Below are 19842 nucleotides of genomic sequence, written 5' to 3'. Positions count from 1 at the left end.
TCAGACACCAGCTGTGTGACCCTAGGAAAATTACTAATCCTGTTGGCCTCAGTTTCCTCAACTGTAAAATAGGGCTAACAGCACCTACCTCACAGGGTTGTTGTGATGATCAAATGAGATACTATTAGTAAAGTATTTAGCACAGTGCCTGGCACATAGTAAGCACTACATAAATGCTTATTCCCTTCCCACACACACATATCAGTGTTTGAATAAACTTCTCCTGAGGCATCCAATTTATCAGAAATATTAAGTTCCCCTCTCTCCATTCTATCCATAAAATATTTGGGGGTACATTTCCCTATATTTTGTTTTTTAAAGTCCTTAGTTCTATTTTTTATTCCCCCAGTGACCATAAGAGGTGACAGGATTCCAAAGGTATGAGAGTCTCTTCTTCTTCTTCAGGAAGTAAACACTTGATAGATAATAACTTGGCCTTTTCAAACTGTTCAAATTTCCTTATATTTCTAAGTTCCTTTTGTTCATTGAGTTTGTCTTTTAAAGTTGCTGCTCAGCATTAATTTTCTCAACAAGAATGTTTTAAAGTCATAGATTGTTAAAAGTCCTTTTTTCTGTATAGGATTATAGATTTGTAGGAATAAACATTCGTACTTATTCTTAGCTACGGGCCCTTTATCTTTGACTTACAATGTATAATAATCCATTCCCTGCCTTCCTTTCTCATATTTGATTCTAGCTGAAGCTCCTTTGCAAATGATCTGTTTCTTTTTGGTCACTCTCTGGATTTGGAGTCTTAGGATCTAAGTTCAGGGGCAGCTAGGTGGCACAGTGGATAAAGCACCGGCCCTGGATTCAGGAGGACCTGAGTTCAAATCCAGCCTCAGACATTTGGCACTTACTAGCTATGTGACCCTGGGTAAGTGCTTTATCCACTGAAGGCCAGTGTTTTATCCACTGTGCCACCTAGTTGCCCCCTCAAACTCAAGGTAATTACAGAAGACCAAGACATTTCAATTAAATCAATCAAGGGGCCCAAAATGTATTCATAAGGTGTTAACTATAAGGGTGGTATCAGTTTTAATGTGAAACCAAGGCCCATCTAAGCCCAAATCCCTTTATCATATAAGAACTCTAGTAACAAAACAAGAGGCATTAAGGAGTTCTCTTACAACCCCATAATGTGTGAATAAATGCTTGATCAAGTCAAGGAGATGATAGGCCTTTGGCTATTGGACAAAAGGTCACTTATGTTACACAGAAAACATCATGTGATCAGTTAAATCAGGTATGACCCTGGGTCTATGTATAAAAATAGCAAACCAGTCTTAGAATCAGTAAGATTTGTTTAAACATTACAAAGTAATCATTGGTTATCACACTTCCTTACACTTAAAATCTTATGGCATTCTAGACCTGTTGACTGATTTAAATGAGGTCTAAAGCCTTTTGTAATAAAACTGACTGAGGTGGGAAAGGTAGGAGTAATACTTACCTCCAAGTTAAACATTTACTATTCTCAGCAAATCACCTAGAATACTTTTGGTAAAATCCACAGTGCCAAATTCTGGATAGTTTTATTTTGCTTGGAGAAGCTCAAGACTTTACATTGCCTTATCTAAAGAATCTCACAGAAGTGCATGTGGCACAATTCACAACTGCCAAATCAACATTCTTCCATACTTCCAAATATATGGTGACACAACTTGTCAAAAAGGTGTTAACAAAATTCTCAAAGGTTGCCACCTATCTGCCTCAGTGTTTGAGGGCTTAAAAAGGGCTTCCTCAACACAATTATTTTTTTTTTAAATCAAGAGAAAATCAAGCTTCCCTTCTCAGAGAAAGTCTGGTGCCTGCAGAGCTCTCAGATCATAAGCAATTCTCCATTCAAGTATTAGAGATGTAAAGTCAACTGGGAAGTCATACCCTTACCTGCATGTTTAACAATAGTAATCTCAGGGGCACCTACATGGCACAGTGGATAAAGCACTGGCCCTGGATTCAGGAGGACCTGAGTTCAAATCTGCCCTCAGACACTTAACACTTACTTAGCTGTGTGACCCTGGGCAAGTCACTTAACCCTCACTGCCCAGGCAAAACAAAACAAGACAAAAACAAAAAAAAACCCCAGTAATCTCCTGGCACCTGGAGGAAGTAGGGCACTTTCCCTCTCCTCACACAAAGGGGTTCCTTTGTTTTAGGCTCAGTAGAGTCCAAGTGCTACAACAAACTGGTGCTGGATCCAGAGGTACCAGGTCAGTTTCCCTTTACCTGTCCCACTAAGAAGGCCCTCTGCTCGGGACACATGTGTACAGGCTGAATTTATTCCTAAAAAATTTTCTCTGGGTCCCTGCAACAGAGGACACCCTAAATTTATCTAGGGGTTCATGAAGTACATTAGGAATCCAATAGAAAACCCAAGCTAACATCTTACAAGGACAAGCAAAATAGTCATGGGAACTTGACCTATGCTTTCATTGACATAGAAATTCCCAGATGAGGAAATTCCTCTACCCATGCAGGCAGGCACCTTCTCTGCAATTTATAGGCAGAGTTGGCTGAGGCACTAGAGGTTAAGTGACATGCTCAGGGTCACACAGTCAGTATAGATCAGAGACTAGAATTGAATCCAGGCCTTTCTAGCTCCAGTGGCAACTTCTGAAATTAAGTAGACTAACTTTAAAAGAAACAAACCCCCCCACACACACAAAAAAAAACTTTTTTAGGGCTTCCAAAAAGAAGTTAGGATTTAGAGCGGCTAGGGCAGCTAGCAAAACTAATCCTGTAGTCCTGCAGGCCATAATGAATTCAGACTGGACTCCTATCACAATAAGGGATACAAAATCCACACTTCTCTTATTAGCTGAAATACTCATTATGGGTACATTAATACAATATATAAAAGTACATAAGCATTGACGCAAGCAAAAACCATCATAGAGTAACTTGTCTCATGGGTAAAGGGAAAAGTATATTCCTGAAAACTAGGGTGTCCAAGAAAAAGAGATCCAGATGAAGAACTTCTCGATGCAAAGATGGCAGAGGAAGGGCAGTGACTCAGCTGAGCTCTCTCCAAAACCCCTCCAAATACCTTTAAATAATGCCATAAGATAATTCCTGAAGCAAGAGAACCCTCAAAAGGACAGGGTGAAATAATTTTTCAGCCAAAGACAACTTAGAAGTTTGGCAAGAAAAGTCAGTTGTAACTGGGTGAGAGTAGAGCACAGTGCAGCACAGGCCACACCAGAACAGACCAGGCACCAACAAACCAGGAGCAGGCCTTGGGAACCATTGAATCAGTAGCTCCAGGGGCTGCTTCTGGAACTCTCAGCCCACAGACAGTAAGGGGGTCGAACAACTGATCAAAAGGAGATCACAGGGGTCTCTGCTGGCACTGGGGGCAAGACTCTGTTGCTTTGCTCATACTCAGATCTGGCTTGCTGTCCAGGGTGGCAGCCCCAGGGCAGGGAGGAACACTAGAACACCAGAACTTGCTGCTACAGTGGAGCAAGGAACCTCCTCAGTTTCAGGGCAGAAAAGAGGGCTTGGGGTCACCCACAGACCAGAGGACAAGGCCAGGAGAGTAGCAAGCATACCTCTCCTTAGACAATACCACCCTGGAAGAACTGAAAACTTACAGGTCCCTAGAACTATCTTTGAAAACAGCTGCACAAAACACCTAAAGCTTGGGACAACGCACCCTCCATCATGGAAACAGAGCCCTACTTTTAAAAGGAATAAAAAAATCAAGAAATAGGCTAGGAAAATGAGCAAACAACAGAAAAAAATCTGACTATAGAAAGTTACTATGGTGACAAAGTAGATTAAAACACACTTAGAATAAGATAACAAAGTTAAAGCTCCTACATCCAGAGCCTCCAAGAAAAATATGAATTGGTCCCATGCCATGGGAGGGCTCAAAAAGGACTTTGAAAATAAAGTAAGAGAAGTAGAGGAAGCCAGAAGCCAGGAGTCGCTGCAGTTTCCTGCTTCAACAGTGCTTGAACGGAACCCGCTGCTCGATTCCTGGCCGGAGCTGCCCTTAGCCACCTCTCCACCTTCACCTCCACTAACCAACACTTCTCTGTCCTACCGTTTGAGGAGGAGCAGCCGTCCGCCTCAGCCGCCCCGGCCGTCGCCGCCACTGCCACCCCAGCCTCAGCCGCTGCACAGCCACCTCCTCGTCTAAGCCGCCTCCACCATCTCCGCTGCCATGACAACCTCGTCTCCCTCTCAGGTGCGACAGAACTGCCACCAGGACTCTGAGGCCACCATCAACCGGCAGATCAACCTGGAGCTCTACACCTCCTACGTCTACCTGTCTATGTCTTACTACTTCGACCGAGATGACGTGGCCCTGAAGAACTTTGCCAGGCATTTCCTGCACCAGTCCCACGAGGAGCGGGAGCACGCTGAGAAGCTGATGAAGCTGCAGAACCAACGCGGTGACCGCATCTTCCTGCAGGACATCAAGAAACCAGACCTCCATGACTGGGAGAGCGGACTGAACGCAATGGAGTGTGCTCTGCACTTGGAAAAAAATGTCAATCAGTCAGTACTGGAACTGCACAAGCTGGCAACTGACAAAAATGACCCCCATTTATGTGATTTCATCGAAACCCACTACCTGGACGAACAGGTAAAGTCCATCAAACAACTGGGTGATAACGTAACCAACCTGTGCAAAATGGGGGCCCCAATTCTGGCATGGCGGAATATCTTTTTGACAAGCACACCCTTGGAGACAGTGACAACAAGAGCTAAGCCACACGCCTGGCTTCCCCCACACCTGGGAACTGTGGGTGCCACTCCTCCTGTCTTTCAGTGCATACATATTTTGGTTATCTGATCTTTTCATAATCTGTACCAAAAAACTACCACCATTTACATCCCAATAAAGTGACTTGGTACTGATGAAAAAAAAAAGGAGAAGTAGAGGAAAAATTGAGAAGAGAAATGAGAGTGATGCAAGAAAATCATGAAAAAAAAATGTCAACATCTTAGTAAAGGAGACACCAAAAAAATACTGAAGAAAATAACACCTTTTGTTATTTAACAGACTAGGCCAAATGGTAAAAGAGGTACAAAAAGCCAATAAGGAGAAGAATGCCTTGAAAAACAGAATTGGCCAAATGGAAAAGGAGGTGTAAAAGCTCACTGAAGAAAATAATCCCTTAAAAATTGGGATTAAGCAAATGGAAGTTAATGACTTCATGATAAATCAAGAACCAATAAAACAGATGAAGAACTTCATTAGTGGGTCCCTACAAATGCAAAAGGCACAGAGATATACCCCAGATCCAATATTAAAACTTATTTTGGGTTACTCTCCCAATTTACATTCCCAGGTTGGGTCTCCAGAAGGGTAAACTTGTGGAATTATGATTCTAACATGATAGCCCCATCAGTTAATGGTCCCATTAACAATCTGGCACTCAATTAGATTTTAATAAAGGCATTTTACTTAGGTGGTGTAGTCAAGACAGAACACATTTATAACATGCCTACTCTGTGCTATATAATGTGGTACTATGCGTTTACAACAGTAAAAACACTGGCATACAAAATATCCAAAAAAAACCCCTGGGATGTACTCTCCAACAAATACATATAGAATCCACTAAGAGGTCATATTACAATAGTAGTGAGACACATGTATAGTATACATGTGTAAGCAAAGGGATAAGTCGTAAAATGTGGCACTTTATGGTCTGAAAATTCTTTCTTGAGCCCATAGCTGGCATTCTTCTCTGGTGCCAGGGATCACACTGCTTTCTCCCTCTGGTGGCTATTTTTTTCTGCATCTGTGTCTGTCCTTAGTGTGTCCTTTACACTCTCAGTTGAATATGTTGTCTCCTATTGGTATAATCTCTTTCATAGCATGGGTGTGGGGGGACGGGAGTACAAGGGGAGGATAAAGTCCCAAAACTGTCATTCTTACCCCTCTTCCCCCACATCAATCATTTCTCAGGAGGCTGTAATTTTTTTTCTTCCCATTTCTGGCTCCAAATCTCTTTTTTTTTTAATATTTTTTTAAATTAATAAAGTATTTTTTCCCGTTACATGTAAAGTTAGTTCTTAACTTTTGTTTATACAAGCTTTCCAATTTCAGATTTTTCTCCTTCCCTCCCCTCCCTCCCCCCCTCCCCTAGACAGCAGGTAATCTGATATAGGTTATATATGTATACCTATAATAACATTAAACATATTTCTGCATTGGTCATGTTATAGGAGAAAAATCAGAGCAATGACGAAAAACCTCAAAATAGAAAAACATCAGCACCAAAAACAAAAGAAATAGTATGGTTCATTCAGCATCTATACTCCACAGTTCTTCTTTTTTTTTTTCCTTGGATTTGGAGATCCTCTTCTATCATGAGTTCCCTGGAACTCTTCTGTACCATTGCATTGGTGAGAAGAATATAGTCCATCACAGTAGATCAACACTCAATGTTGATGATACTGTGTACAATGTTCTTTTCGTTCTGCTCATCTCATCATCAGCCTCTAAATCTCACTGATAACTACTCAACTGAAAATCTTTCACCAATAAATAGACTCCTTGATTCCCTGCCTGGTCTGTTGCTTTTATGAATGGGTCTCCGGGTAAGTCTGTTTTTCTTAGTCAACCAAAACATGTTTCCTGTGTATCAACTGCCTTTGATCCAATGACTAAAGCCCTATAATCCTCTTGACTTGATTAAGGACTTATTTATACACTGGAGAATTATAGTAAAATTCTTTAATACCTATTAAGTTATGACTGGGATTCTCATCTGATAAAAGGATAAGGGCATAGGTAACTCCTTTTATACATTAAACATGTGTGATCACCCTTACACTTACCTTGTGACTAAAATTCTGAGACTGTTAGTTTTTTTTGTCAGGACCTTCTACTACTACACTGAGTTGTGAGGTAACCCCCAAGTAGTTTTTCTTTGTTCAGGGGGTTTTGGATATTGGAAATCATATTTCTGGATATATCATCATAATTTTTCTCTCATGGTGCCCTGGAGATTCTACATATTTTTGTTTTGCCCACTGCTTCTAATATTTCTGGGCAATTTTATGATTTCTTAAAATATGGCATCTAAGTTTGGGGTTTCATCACACTGTTCAAGAAGCCTGATTCTTAAGTTATCTTTCTGAAAACTATTTTTACATTAGCTTGTTTTGTCTTTTGATTTTGCTTTAATACGTTTTGCTATATTACTTAATTTTGTCTTTCACTTCCTCCACTAATTTTTTTAGGATGTCTATTAGTTCAATAAGGTTTTCTAGATTATTTTCTGTTTATTTTCCTTGCATTTTTACCAAAAAAATAAATTTTATTCCTTATATGATTTACTTTCAATCCTTTTATTAGGTCTTCCAACCACTCTTAGGATTCTTGGGGGCAATATTGGCCTTTTCTAGCATTCCATTTATTTTTGCCAATTACTATCATGCTATTAAATTTTATCCTGGGATTCTATTAGCCTATAGCATTTTTATTTTTGCGGGGCAATGAGGGTTAAGTGACTTGCCTAGGGTCACACAGCTAGTAAGTATGTCAAGTGTCTGAGGTCGGATTTGAACTCAGGTCCTCCTGAATCCAAGAGGCCAGTGCTTTATCTACTGCGCTACCTAGTTGCCCAGTCCATAGCATTTTTTCAATGGATTAGGTTCTACTTTGGCTGTTCTTTCCCTGTGTTTCCTTGCTGTTTTTCTCCCATATATAGTCTTATGAATCCTGTTAAAGAGTGGAAGATTCTGGGGCAGCTAGGTGGCACAGTGGATAAAGCACTAGCCCTGGATTCAGGAGTTAAGATGCAACCTCAGACACTTGATACTAGCTGTGTGACCCTGGGCAAGTCACTTAACCCTCATTGCCCCGCAAAAACAAAAAATGAAGGATTGGAAGACTGCAGGTGATTCACTGCTGAGGGGCAAACCCAATGGAGATAACTGACAAAGGTCTGTCCCATATCCTGTTACTTCCATATTATCTCACCTCTTTAGTAACTGGAACTACTGGGATACAGAGCCCTCACCTCAAAGGTATGAACTAAGGAAGGGTAACAAAGACAATACAGAGTCCCCAACCCTCCCTTAGTGTCTAAGTACAGCAAGCAGGCAGCCAGCAGTAGCCATACAGAGTGCCTATCCTTTATCACAAAATGCTTACACTTTTAGCTTACAGCCCTCAAAACAGAGATCTGGAGTTGGGACATGAAGAAATCATGTAGTCTTCAGCTCTCAGTCCAGAGCTCTCACTCTTCATTATGAGAAATAGAGGGGAGGAATAGAATGTAATTAAGATTAGTATACAGGGAGTTAATAGCAGCCATGCAGATACTTCATTCAACCTTGGAGAGAAGAGGGGCTATACTGAGGATGGCAACCAGGCAAGATATAGAGCTAATAGAACTGCCTTCACTGATTCTTAGTTTTATCTGGTAATTACCTTATAAAGATTACTTTAAATTCCCTTTTCACTAGTTGATCTTTTTCTTTTTTTAGGCATATTTCTTACTGTTTTTTAAAATGAAGCTAGATTTCTCCAGAACCTTTCATTACAACATTTTGATAGAAACACTTTCACTCCCTCAAATAATTTTCAAATAAATTTTTCCATCAATGCCTCCCCTATCTTGTAAATTGTGCAATTGAAAAAAAAAACCACTTAAATGATCCATACTTATCCCCATAAAATTTCATTTTATTTAAATGGCCTATCAATCTGACCTTTTAAGGTTTTTTTGAAATCTTCTCTATGATCCAAATTGTTGACTATCTCTTCCAGTCTAGTGTTCTTTCCAAGATTGATAAGAATGGCATCTATAACTTCACTGAAATCACTGATCAGGGCAGCTAGGTGGCGCAGTGGATAGAGCACTGGCCCTGAAGTCAGGAGTACCTGAGTTCAAATCCGGCCTCAGACATTTGACACTTACTAGCTGTGTGACCCTGGGCAAGTCACTTAACCCCAATTGCCTCACTTTAAAAAAAATTCATTTAACTCACCTGCCTTCTAAAATGTGTTGGTCAGAAATGGATGCTTAACACTTACTAGCTGTGTTACCCTGGGCAAGTCACTTAACCCCAATTGCCTCACTAAAAAAAAAAAAAGAAAGAAATCACTGATAAAAACGTTGATCGTAACCAAATAGGACAGATCTCTGAGACATTACACTAGACATACATACCAAAAGACTAATAAGCAACCAGTGGAAAGGGAAGTAAAATGGTGGACCCAGGGGGGCAGTCTCTGAAAGGCAGCTGGGGGGTATAAAGAAGGCACTGAAAGACATAATCATCTAGCTAACCAGAAAATCTTGTCACAGGGCATCATAAGAAATCCTGGTAGATAATATCCCTGAAGTATTGCCTGGGTAGCCAGTGGATCCTGGATAAATCAGTCCATCCCTCTAGACCTGAATGACTTTAGAGACATAGATCATTGAAATCTACATATGGTAAAGGACAGTTTCACCAGGACATCTCCTGGCCAGAATTAGCACTACCAAATTTTCTAGCATGGCTAATGTTACAGGTGTTCTGAGCCATTATTTCTGTTAATGCTCTGCCAACAAAGGTTATATATACATACAGGTGGAGGTTCTTCTCCTTCTGGCCTTGGTACTCTCTCTGCTAACCGATCTTCTTCAATGTTAAATCCATAAGTTTCTTCTAAAGAAGAAGAAATCTGCAAACAAAAACAATAATAATAACATGATTACAAAATTTAATATCAATTAAAACATACCTAACACAGAAACATAACTAACAAAGATGCATAAGCAGTTATCTATTCCAGTGTCACATAGTTAATTCTCTCCAGTGACATACTTCATATTTAATATAATCATCTAAGTTACTAAAAGATATTAATTTCAGCTTAGTCTATTTCATTACATCCATACCACTGACCCTCAAACACTTTCTGATTTTGTATCTATCAAGTAAGAAAGCAAGCATTTATTAATTCCTACTGTGTGCAAGGCACTATGCTAGGCAATGAGGATACTAAAACAAAAATGAGACCTTTCCTGCCCTCAAGTAGTTTAGAATTTTATCCCCAGATAAAATGTATCTGTGTAACGACTGGAATGACACCACCTGCTGGAGACTTACTGTAGGAAAGCTCCACCATGAGAAGTCCTCTGAGGGCAAGGCCATGCGGCTTTTCTTTGGTGTCAGGAAGTGACATTTGCTTGTAGGAGGAAGAGGGGGCGAGGCAGACGACTCTGGTGGAGAGTGGAGAGCAAAATGCGCTCTCCCTTTAATAGATAGATGAATCTAGGCCTTTCTCTTTACCAAATTGTTATTCTCCTTAATAAATGCTTAAAAGTCTAACTCTTGCTAAAGCTTATAATTTATTGGCGACCACTTATTAGATATTTTAGTCAGTATAGCTAGAATTTTAGATCCTTACATCTGTATTCTACCTACAATTCCAAAGGAACTAACCAAATGAACCAAGTTTTGGGTTTTTTTTAAATACATGGAAAATAGAACAGGATCTCTAAAAAGCAAAAGTTAGTAAAACAAATTCAATAATCAAAGAGTAGAATTGTAATTGTTTTAAAGAGCTTCTTACCTCCTGAAGATGTTTAGTAACTTGCCTAACAATTTGCTCATCATCTAAAGCATTCTCTGTATTTTCAGATGGAATTGCAATGGCATGTTTTAGCATTGATTCTCCTACGGGGGGAGGAGCAAGGATCATTAATTCATTTTCATTGATAAATTTTGTGCTACTTTTTTTCCTTGCTTTAGCAAATCCTGCTGAAAGAGTTGAAACTTTTTTAGAAGCTAATTCTGAATTTTCCGTGCCCAGAGAAAAAGTTGCGATTTTAGCTCTTGATGACTTCATTTTGGTATCTTCCAAAGTTTAGATGGAAGGTTCTTCTTCCTGTGAAAAGAAGATTAAAATAATCAGAGAAAACTGTTTGATTACTAAGAAGCCATCGTCTTCTTAATGTACTATACTATAAATTATATTCTTAATTCAATGACTCAGATTATCCCAAAATCTCAGTTATTTACCCTGGGTATAAATTAAGCAGCTCTGAATTAATTTTTTCAGAGCAGCAGGATACACATTAGTAATGAATCATAATATGCCCAGCAAAAGTGCTTAATCTACTTTTAAAAAACTGTATTAAGGATCGGTAGAATATGGTTTAATGAATTTTGGAAGCCTTTGTGCACGTGTGTGTGTGTGTGTGTGTGTGTGTGTGTGTGCGCGCGCGTGCGTGTGTATAATCTGAAGTTGAAAACTTCTATAATTGGAGAGAGGAAGGAGAGGTAAAAGGATTCCAGATTAAGGAACACCTAAAACACACCACATACCTTATGAATATTACATAACTAATAGCTAGCCACTCTGCTTAGTGCTTTACAAATATTATCTCATTTGATCCTCATAACAACCCTGAGAGACAGGTGCTATTATTATCCCCATTTTACAGATTAGGAAACTGAGGCAAAGAGAGGTTAAGTGACTTGCCCAGAGTCAAAGAGCTACTGTCAGAGACTGAATTTGAACTCAGGTTTTTCCAACTACAGGCCAGTACTCTATCCACTGAAACATATACATAGATGTGTGTATGTGTGTATATATGTGTATATATGTGTATATATGTAAATATATACTTAGCACTGTACAACACACTATGTAAGGTCAAAGTTGCCCAATTTAACCACTTCTAATTCTGTATACGTCTCAGCATTCCTTTTCTCCCTACCTCAGAAGCATGAACCTGTACCTAATTAGCAAGAAGGTAAAGAGTATCCCTTCTCAAGAAAATTCTAGAGCTAAAGAAGTCAATTATTATATTAGTTGACCTCATGTACTAGAAAGCAAATGAAGAGTAAAACTTTCAGGTTTTCAAAAGAAGATACAAAGAGACATAAGTCAGGTATTCTCCTTCCACTTTTATAGTTCTTTGTTAGGAAGTCTGAGTCAAAACTGTTTTCTCTGAAACTTCTATCTAATGATCTTGGTTACTCAATGTGGGACTAAGAACATGTCTAATTCATCTACGTTAGTAGTAGCCTTCAAATATTGTAAGACAGACCATATTCCCTAAGTCTTCTCTTCTCCCGGCTAAAAATTTCTAGTTCCTTCAATGACTCCCAAAATATTTACACTAAATTAGGGGTTCTTGACTAGGGGAGTCTATGAACTTTTTAAAAAACATTTTGCTAACTCTTTTTCAACATAAGTATTATAGACATACAAGTAGAAAGAATCCACAGGAATTATACAAGGAAAACTTTTAAGATTCAACCCTCCTTCATAACTGTATATATTTTATTTTTTGCAGGACAATGAAGGTTAAGTTACTCGCCCAGGGCCATACAGCTATTAAGTGTCAAGTGTCTGAGGCTGGATTTGAACTCAGGTCCTTTTGAATCCAGGGCCAGTGCTTTCTGCAATGCACCTCCTACCTGCCCCTGTATTTGAATTTAGTCATTAAAAAAAGAACATTTTTCTGAGGATTCCATAGGCTTCTTCATACAGTCAAAAAAGGTTTAAAAAATTTAAAAATAATAAATAATTTTTAAATTGATGTCAAAATTTACGTTTACATGTATTTTGAAAAATAAAAGTCTAAATTCTGGTAACACACACAAAATTTTTTTTAAGGTTAAGAACATGTGCATTGAATGAATACTTTCTGATTTTCACAGTGCTTTTCTCAAAATAACTCCATAAGGGAGTAGAAGCACCATGATCCCCTTATTACAGATAAAGAAATTGAGTCTCAGAGATGCTTCTTGTGGTCACATGATGTAAAACGCTCCAGAAAACATTTAAAATTAATTAGGAATAAGTTGTTTACTAGAGAGAGAAGTTAGAAGGGAGGATATGGGGTATAGTGAAGGAAAAAGGATAAATACAAAAACCACAATAATAACCAAGAAGAGGTCACTGAGTAGGGGACACATTCTAAACTATATGCAAAATGAAATTTCAGGAGGTATGAAATGACCCTAGACAAAAAGTACCCAGTAAAATAAATTTATTTAGTTTCATGTAAATTTGTCTATGCCATCAACATGTTGGGCCCACTTAAATGAGCAGGTAGACTACAAAGGGAACACCATAAAAGGTTAAACTAATGTAGACTAATTCAATTTAATGAACAGCATTGTACTGCTGGCACTGAACAGTTTTAGATACCAAATGCATCACTTTTCAACTAGATTATACTTTCTACATTTTCAATATATCTATAAACACAAAGATAAAGAACTGAAGTGTCTGAGGCCGGATTTGAACTCAGGTACTCCTGACTCCAGGGCCGGTGCTCTATCCACTGTGCCACCTAGCTGCCCCCCAAGAAATCATTTTTTAAAACTTTTACAGAATTATCAAAAACAAATGATAAAATACAAACAGAAAGAATCCACAGGAACCTCACAAGGAAAACCTTAAGATTCAACTCTCCTAAATACATTATAATTAAACTCTACAAAAACAAGACCACTATCTTGCAAGTTGCAAGAAAAAATAAAGCTATAACCTGATAAGTGGCATAAATCAGAATTATAAAAGGTTTTTCAAGTGAGACCAGAAACTACTGAAGAAACTGCAACGGATATTAAGAAGAATTAAACTTAAGTCACAAAGCTAAAATGAGAATCTAACAAAACAGTACATTGTTTTGAGGGTAAGAGAGAGAGATTTGCAAAACATTGTGACTTTGAAAATTCACAAATAATTTGCAAAAACATTCACAAAGGCATTCAAAGAAAATTTTGAAAACCAGTCAGGCCTAGAGACAAAAAAGCAAATATTTAAATTTACACTTATCAAAGAAAGATATATAAGTTGATAAATATGGGGGAAGCTAGGTGGCTCAGCGGATAAAGCATGGACCCTGGATTCAGGAGGACCTGCGTTCAAATCCGGCCTCAAACACTTGACACATACTAGCTGTGTGACCCTGGGCAAGTCACTTAACCCTCATTGCCCTGCAAAAAAAAAAAAAAAAGATAAATATGAAGAATCTAACCTTTTTTGCCTGGTAGACCAACAGGTCTGATGAAGCCTGCTTGATCCCCCTTCTCTGAATGTTTTTAAAAGAATAAAATACATATGATTACAAAGGAAGCCAAGTATAATGAAATAAGATGTATTTTTTCCCATCCAAGTTCATGGACTTCCTTAAATCTTATGCCAAGTTACCCTTCTTTTAGAGTATTATACTGACTAAACCACTATGCAGACCTGTTAGATGAACCAAAAAAAAAAAAAAAAAAGGTGGGAAACAGGGAAATTTAATCCCAAAAGGAATATAGTATTTTTGATAGTAAAGAAAAAGAAGACATTTAACCAGGGAGTTCAGTGGTCTTCTGAATTAAATGATTAGAAGACGTAGCTCCTGAATTAGCTGTAATGGAATACTACATATAGTGGGCAATTTTGTAGGTCAGGATATGTTTGTGTTAGGAATTCTCTGGATGTGGAAGATCAAGGGAAACCTGGATTCTGCTTCCAGGTAAGAGGAATGTTTGGTGAGGATCGTCATGGTTTTATAAACTGTTTCTATAGTTTGCATTCTTAGTTTTACTAATGAGAATATAGCTATGATTTAGCAAAGTAAGTATTTGACAGATCTTGATGGAATGAAAATTGGGTATTTATATGGTTCTAACTGGAGATAATTAGATCTATTTCATCAGCTAGGGGGAGTCAATGGCTCAATCGATGAGTTGGTGTTCAATGATACCATAAGCATTTTTAAGCACCTACTATATGCCAGAGACTATGCTAAGTGCTAGTAATAGCAAGACAAAAACTACACAGTCCTTGCCCCCAAAGAGCTTATATTCTAATTATGTAGATATGTCCAAATATAAGCATAAAAAATATAGACACCTGATTCAAGAATGATTCCAATGTCAAAAAGAAGTCTTTTTCTAACCTATTAAATTCTGCAACAAATAAGGTCTTACGAAAGAGAAGTGCTATAAAGAGTATCATCTAAGAAATGTATGAGTGAAATAGATGCTGATCATTTGGCAAAAGCAAAATAAGACCAATGAATTGACAATCTGCATACTCCACTTGTATCCTCAAAATATCAAGGGGTAACTTGGGTTAGCTCCCTAAGGTATGACAGCCTAATAGGCCAAGAATGGACAAGAGTAGAAGAGGATGAAAAGACATGAATGGAAGGAATACAAAGTGAGATTATAGAGACCATTTGAGTATTTACAAAGAATGCAATAGGATCATAAAGAATAAATTGAGAATTCCAATGCTGTCCGAGGAGCCAGTAATGACAGAGAAGTAAAATTACCACTGTGTACCTTGATCAGGCTAATTCAGGAGCAAGTGGTTAGAACTGTCAGGAAGCTAAAATGGAATGGGGAATTTCAAACATTTGTGTAAAAGCTGTATAAGGTGCAAAGTGGAGAGTCTGAAAGGCCATTTTTGACACAGACTGAGATCAAGGTAGATTTGTGATGAAACAACATTCTGGGGGGCATGAGTATAACACTGAGGAGTGCCAGAAATGGAAAATGGTGGATATGGTGGGGAAGAAGGTTATTGTAACATATGGTGTGATTTCCAAAAGGGAACTGCCTGAAATGAGGATGGTTAGCACAAACTACTTTTGGCTTGGTAGCTAGCCTGGTGATAAATAAGGTAGCACTAGAACCCTTCCTCTGATTAAGGAAAAATATACTTTATAACCAAGGGGGCCAAAAAGGGTATGAGGAAATTGACTGATGAACCTAGGACTAGGAAAGATAGACAGCTATACATTCCAAAAGAATAGGAATAGGCCTTTTGGTGGTAAACTTCCGAATAAAACTATTTTACATGGTCTGGGAAGTGTTTTGGTGGCCAGAACTAAAGAGGAATGTTTGTAATGGGCAGGAATGGATGGGTTTCTAACTACATTTTGAATGGAAAAACACCAAAGATTGTGGAGTATTTACAAAGAGTACAGATGGGATTGGAAATGGCCAAAATCCCCAATTGCCTTTGAGCTCCTGGGCAGACCTTAGGACTGGTCGCAAGAAAACTAGTCTGTTTCTCTACACTCAAGATGAGAGACCCTTCCTGTTGTCACACCACTCTACCAATGATACCAAAGGAAAGGAAGATGTGACTGTCACAGCTTGAGCAATGATGACTCTTCTATTGGTGGAAGAGTTCCCAATATCTTCAAGCTGAGGTACCACAATGTAATTCAGTTTCAATTTAAATGCTATTATCATAGTCATAACTGTTCTCAAGGGCACTGAGGGTTAAGTGAGTAACTCATGGTCACACAGCTAATATGTGGTCAGAGGGGGGCTTGAAATCACCAATGACTATAAGTATATCTGATAGTGAAGGAAAGAGAATAAATAGTTATGAGGAAAGGATCAGCTCTAATCCACTTATCCCTAGTCCCCATTAACAATTACGCTCGCCCCTAAAATAAGTTGCATGGGGATGATCAGCTTGAAAGTTCAGTCACCTTTTCCATTTTAGGGGGAAGTGGAATATTCTATTCTATCAGCGCCCCTTTTGTGGATAGAGGGAGAGGGTAGTTCCCCTGATGAGACACGAAGAAAAGGGTGGGGGGGCCAAACGGAGGAAGGATAAGAGGTGAAAAGCATGGGGAGGGGAAGAGGGGAGGAGGAAGGGAAAGAAAGAGAATGGAGGAAAATGGGAAGGAGGAAAGTGAGAAGGGAGGAAAAAGGGGAAGAGGAGAGGGAGAAGAGGGGGGAATGGGAAGAGATGGGAAGGGGGGGTAAGAGGAAAGGAGAAGGGGGAGACGGAAGCTGGATTAAGGGGGAAGGTATGAATTGAAGTTCTTCTCTAGAAAGTGAAGGAGAGAGGATGGAGGAGGGAGAGGGGAGGGGGAAGAGAGGATCGGAGGAGGGCGAGAGGATGGGGAGGGGCCGGGACAACGGTCCCCCGGGAGCTCTCCTCCAGCCCCGCCCGGCCAGGCATCGCGCCTCACCACGCGGGAGGTGCCCCACCGGCACCTCAAGGTTTATACCTGTTAGAGATTGTTTGAGCTCAAGTAACACTGCCGGGTGGGCGTCTTATGGTTTAGGCGGTGGAAGAAGCCGGATTTCAGGGGGCGATGCTCTTCTGAGGGTGCTGGTGATTTAGGGGCCTATCTAGCCCGCCCAAAGGCGGGCTCCCGCTACCCTCCACGCCCGGGCCCTGGCGGTCATCTGCGCAGGCAAGGGCCCCCGCAGTGAGGCTAACAACGGCTCCCAGCGCTCCGCGCGCACGCGTGCCACGGCCTAAGGCACTCCTTACCCAGGCGCCGTAAGGGGGCGGGGGGAAGAGAACCGGCGGATCTCGCGCCGGGCGTGCGGGGGAGGGGGCGGAGCTCACGCCCGGAGTCTCGCGCCTCGCGGCGGCTCGCGCAAGTGCAGATTGCGCTTCTGGCCTCCCAGCAAAACAGCGCAGGGACTTCCCATACTTTTGATCCTATAAGAGAACAGAGGAGCAATTGTGGGCCCCCTCGCCCTTCCAGCGGTTTGAGCTGGCTTAGCCGACGACCTTTGGACCCACGCACATAAAACGTGGTAGAAACGAAGAAGGCGGGAAGAGGGTTACAGAGGAAGCGGCCTGCTGGGCCCCAGAAGAAGGAACGTCTCCGCTGCTGGCACGCCCCCTACAGGAAGACAGGAAGTGATTGGGCGGAACCCGCCCTTTCCCTTCCCCCGCCCCCACCAACTTCCTATTACTAAAGCTCCAATCCGAGCGCGCCCCTCCTCTACTGCAGACGCCGGTCGCTGCCTTTAAGGCCAGGCTTCTGAGCCCAGAGGCCTTCAACTTTTTTTTAACCATTATTATAACTACATCTCAGTATTTTTGGTTTCCTTTGTAATCCTATGTATTTTATGCATTAAAAAAATTAATCACAAGAAGGGGGGCTAGGGGCCAGCTAGGTGGCACAGTGGATAAAGCACCCCCCAGGGAGTCAGGAGGACCTGAGTTCAAATTCGGCCTCAGACACTTAACACTTACTAGCTGTGTGACCCTGGGAAAGTCACCTAACCCTCAGTGCCCTGCCAAAAAAAAAAAAAAAAAAAGGGGGTCTCTAAGATTAGCAACCCCTGTTCTGGTCTAACATTTAGTCCACAATATGGCTCCTAACAGCCTTTCTAATTTTATTTCATAGTCCCCATTTTTAGTCTTGGTGTCTATTCCTTGTAAGCAAGGACACCTCTGTGTCTTTACACAGCTGGTCTTTGATGGCTGGAAGAAGCCCCATCCCTGCTTCCTTCTCCTGCATGAAGCCTTTCCTGACCACTGACCCCTGACCCCTAACCCCTGACCCCATCTCTGCCTTTTAGAATGACTTTGTTTTTACTTACTGGTCCTCATCTGTAAAAGGAGCTGGAGAAGGAAATGGCAAAATACTCTAGTACCTTTGCCGATATTAATAAAAACAACATAAGAAAGTGAAGGTCTTTAATGTTGGAGTTGCAACTGGAGATACCACACAAAGCACGTGCTGCTACACAAAGGATGGGGTTGTGAACAGGGTCTATATAGGGTGCCAATGGGACAGGGAAAGTGAAGAGACTGCCCTAGGGAGGGTCAGGTATCTCATAGTTTCACCAGGTAAGTTCTTTTGCATGATGGCCTTGTTAAGGGCTAAAATTCTAGCTAAACTGTCTAAAATATCTAATGAGTGGTCGCCAATAAATTATAAGCTTTAGCAAGAATTAGACTTTTAAGCATTTATTAAGGAGAATAAGAATTTGGTAAAGAGAGAAGAAAAGGCCTAGATTCCTATCTATTAAAGGGAGAGCACATTTCTAGCTCCGCTCTCCACCAGAGTCCAAAGGAAAAGAGCGAGAGTCAGAGCGCCGGGCTCTTCCTTCTTCTTCCCACTAGCCCATGTCACTTCCTGACGCCAAAGAAAAGACTCCTGGTCTTGCCCTCAAAGACCTTCGCTTCATGGGGAGCTTTTCTACAGTAAGTCTCCAGCAGGTGGCGTCTATTCCAATCATTACAAACTAAAGTCCAGGAAGACACCTTGGGAATCTCTGAAAAGAGAAGAATTTTACAGAATAATCAGAAGTTAGAATGATAACGGAGGGGGAGGGCCAGCCCCAAGCAATTTTTTTGGCTAGATGGAGTTCTGTCAGTTCTCAGCCAATTGTGTTTGTCATTAAGAAAACCCCAAAGGGGCAGCTAGGTGGCACAGTGGATAGAGCACCAGCCCTGGATTCAGGAGGACCTGAGTTCAAATCCAGCCTCAGACACTTAACAATTACTAGTTGTGTGACCCTAAGCAAGTCACTTAACCCCAATTGCCTTACCAAAAAAAAAAAAAAAGGAAAGAAAGAAAAGAAAACCCCAAATGGGGCTACCAGGAGTTGGACCAGACAACCATTCAGGTTGTATCACCAGGTACCATCATCACCATCACCACCGCAACCACCATCATCACCATCCTCTCTAGTCTTTATAATAGTCCTTTAAGGTAGGCAAACCAGTTTGCACATGTTATCTCATTAGATCCTCACAACTAAAGGTGAAGCTAATGATGTAGCATTTAACTCGCAAGGATGTTGTGAAGATTAAAAGATATATTCATAAAGTGCTTTGCAAACAAAGTACAAAACAAATACTAGCTGTTGTTTCAGTGGTTTTTCAGTCCTGTGTGATTCTTTGTGACCCCATTTGGGGTTTTCTTGGCAAAGACACTGGAATGGTTTGCCATTTCCCTTTTCAGCTCATTTTACAGATGAGGAAACTGAGGCAAACAGGGTTAAGCAGCTTGACCACGGTCACACAGCTAGTGTCTGAGGCCAGATTTGAACTCAAGAAGATGGGTCATCCTGACACCAGGCCCAGCACTCTCTACTGTGCCCAGTACTTGCCCCAACTATTGTTATTAACATGTTTTTGTA

General features: G+C 40.5%; 1 protein-coding gene and 1 pseudogene across 1 annotated transcript in view; one reads left to right on the top strand and one right to left on the bottom strand.

Annotated features, from left to right (window-relative positions):
• CCDC7 (coiled-coil domain containing 7) overlaps nt 1-17557 on the bottom strand; it is a 108004-nt gene extending 90447 nt beyond the window's left edge. The window contains exons 1-3 of the mRNA XM_043965647.1: nt 16959-17557; nt 10541-10855; nt 9551-9646 (exon numbers count right to left, since the gene is read on the bottom strand). Coding sequence (XP_043821582.1) covers nt 9551-9646; nt 10541-10816 — 372 coding nt within the window. The 5' untranslated portion in view covers nt 10817-10855; nt 16959-17557. The remainder of the gene's footprint in view (nt 1-9550; nt 9647-10540; nt 10856-16958) is intronic.
• On the top strand, nt 4160-4768 carry LOC122727809 (annotated as a pseudogene).
• Nucleotides 17558-19842: the final 2285 nt, after the last annotated feature.

This window comes from Dromiciops gliroides, chromosome 5 (assembly GCF_019393635.1).
Source record: "Dromiciops gliroides isolate mDroGli1 chromosome 5, mDroGli1.pri, whole genome shotgun sequence".
NCBI classification, from domain to species: Eukaryota; Metazoa; Chordata; class Mammalia; order Microbiotheria; family Microbiotheriidae; genus Dromiciops; species Dromiciops gliroides.
The sequence above is the reverse complement of the archived record's forward strand: the minus strand, read 5'-3'. Positions and strand labels throughout refer to the sequence as shown.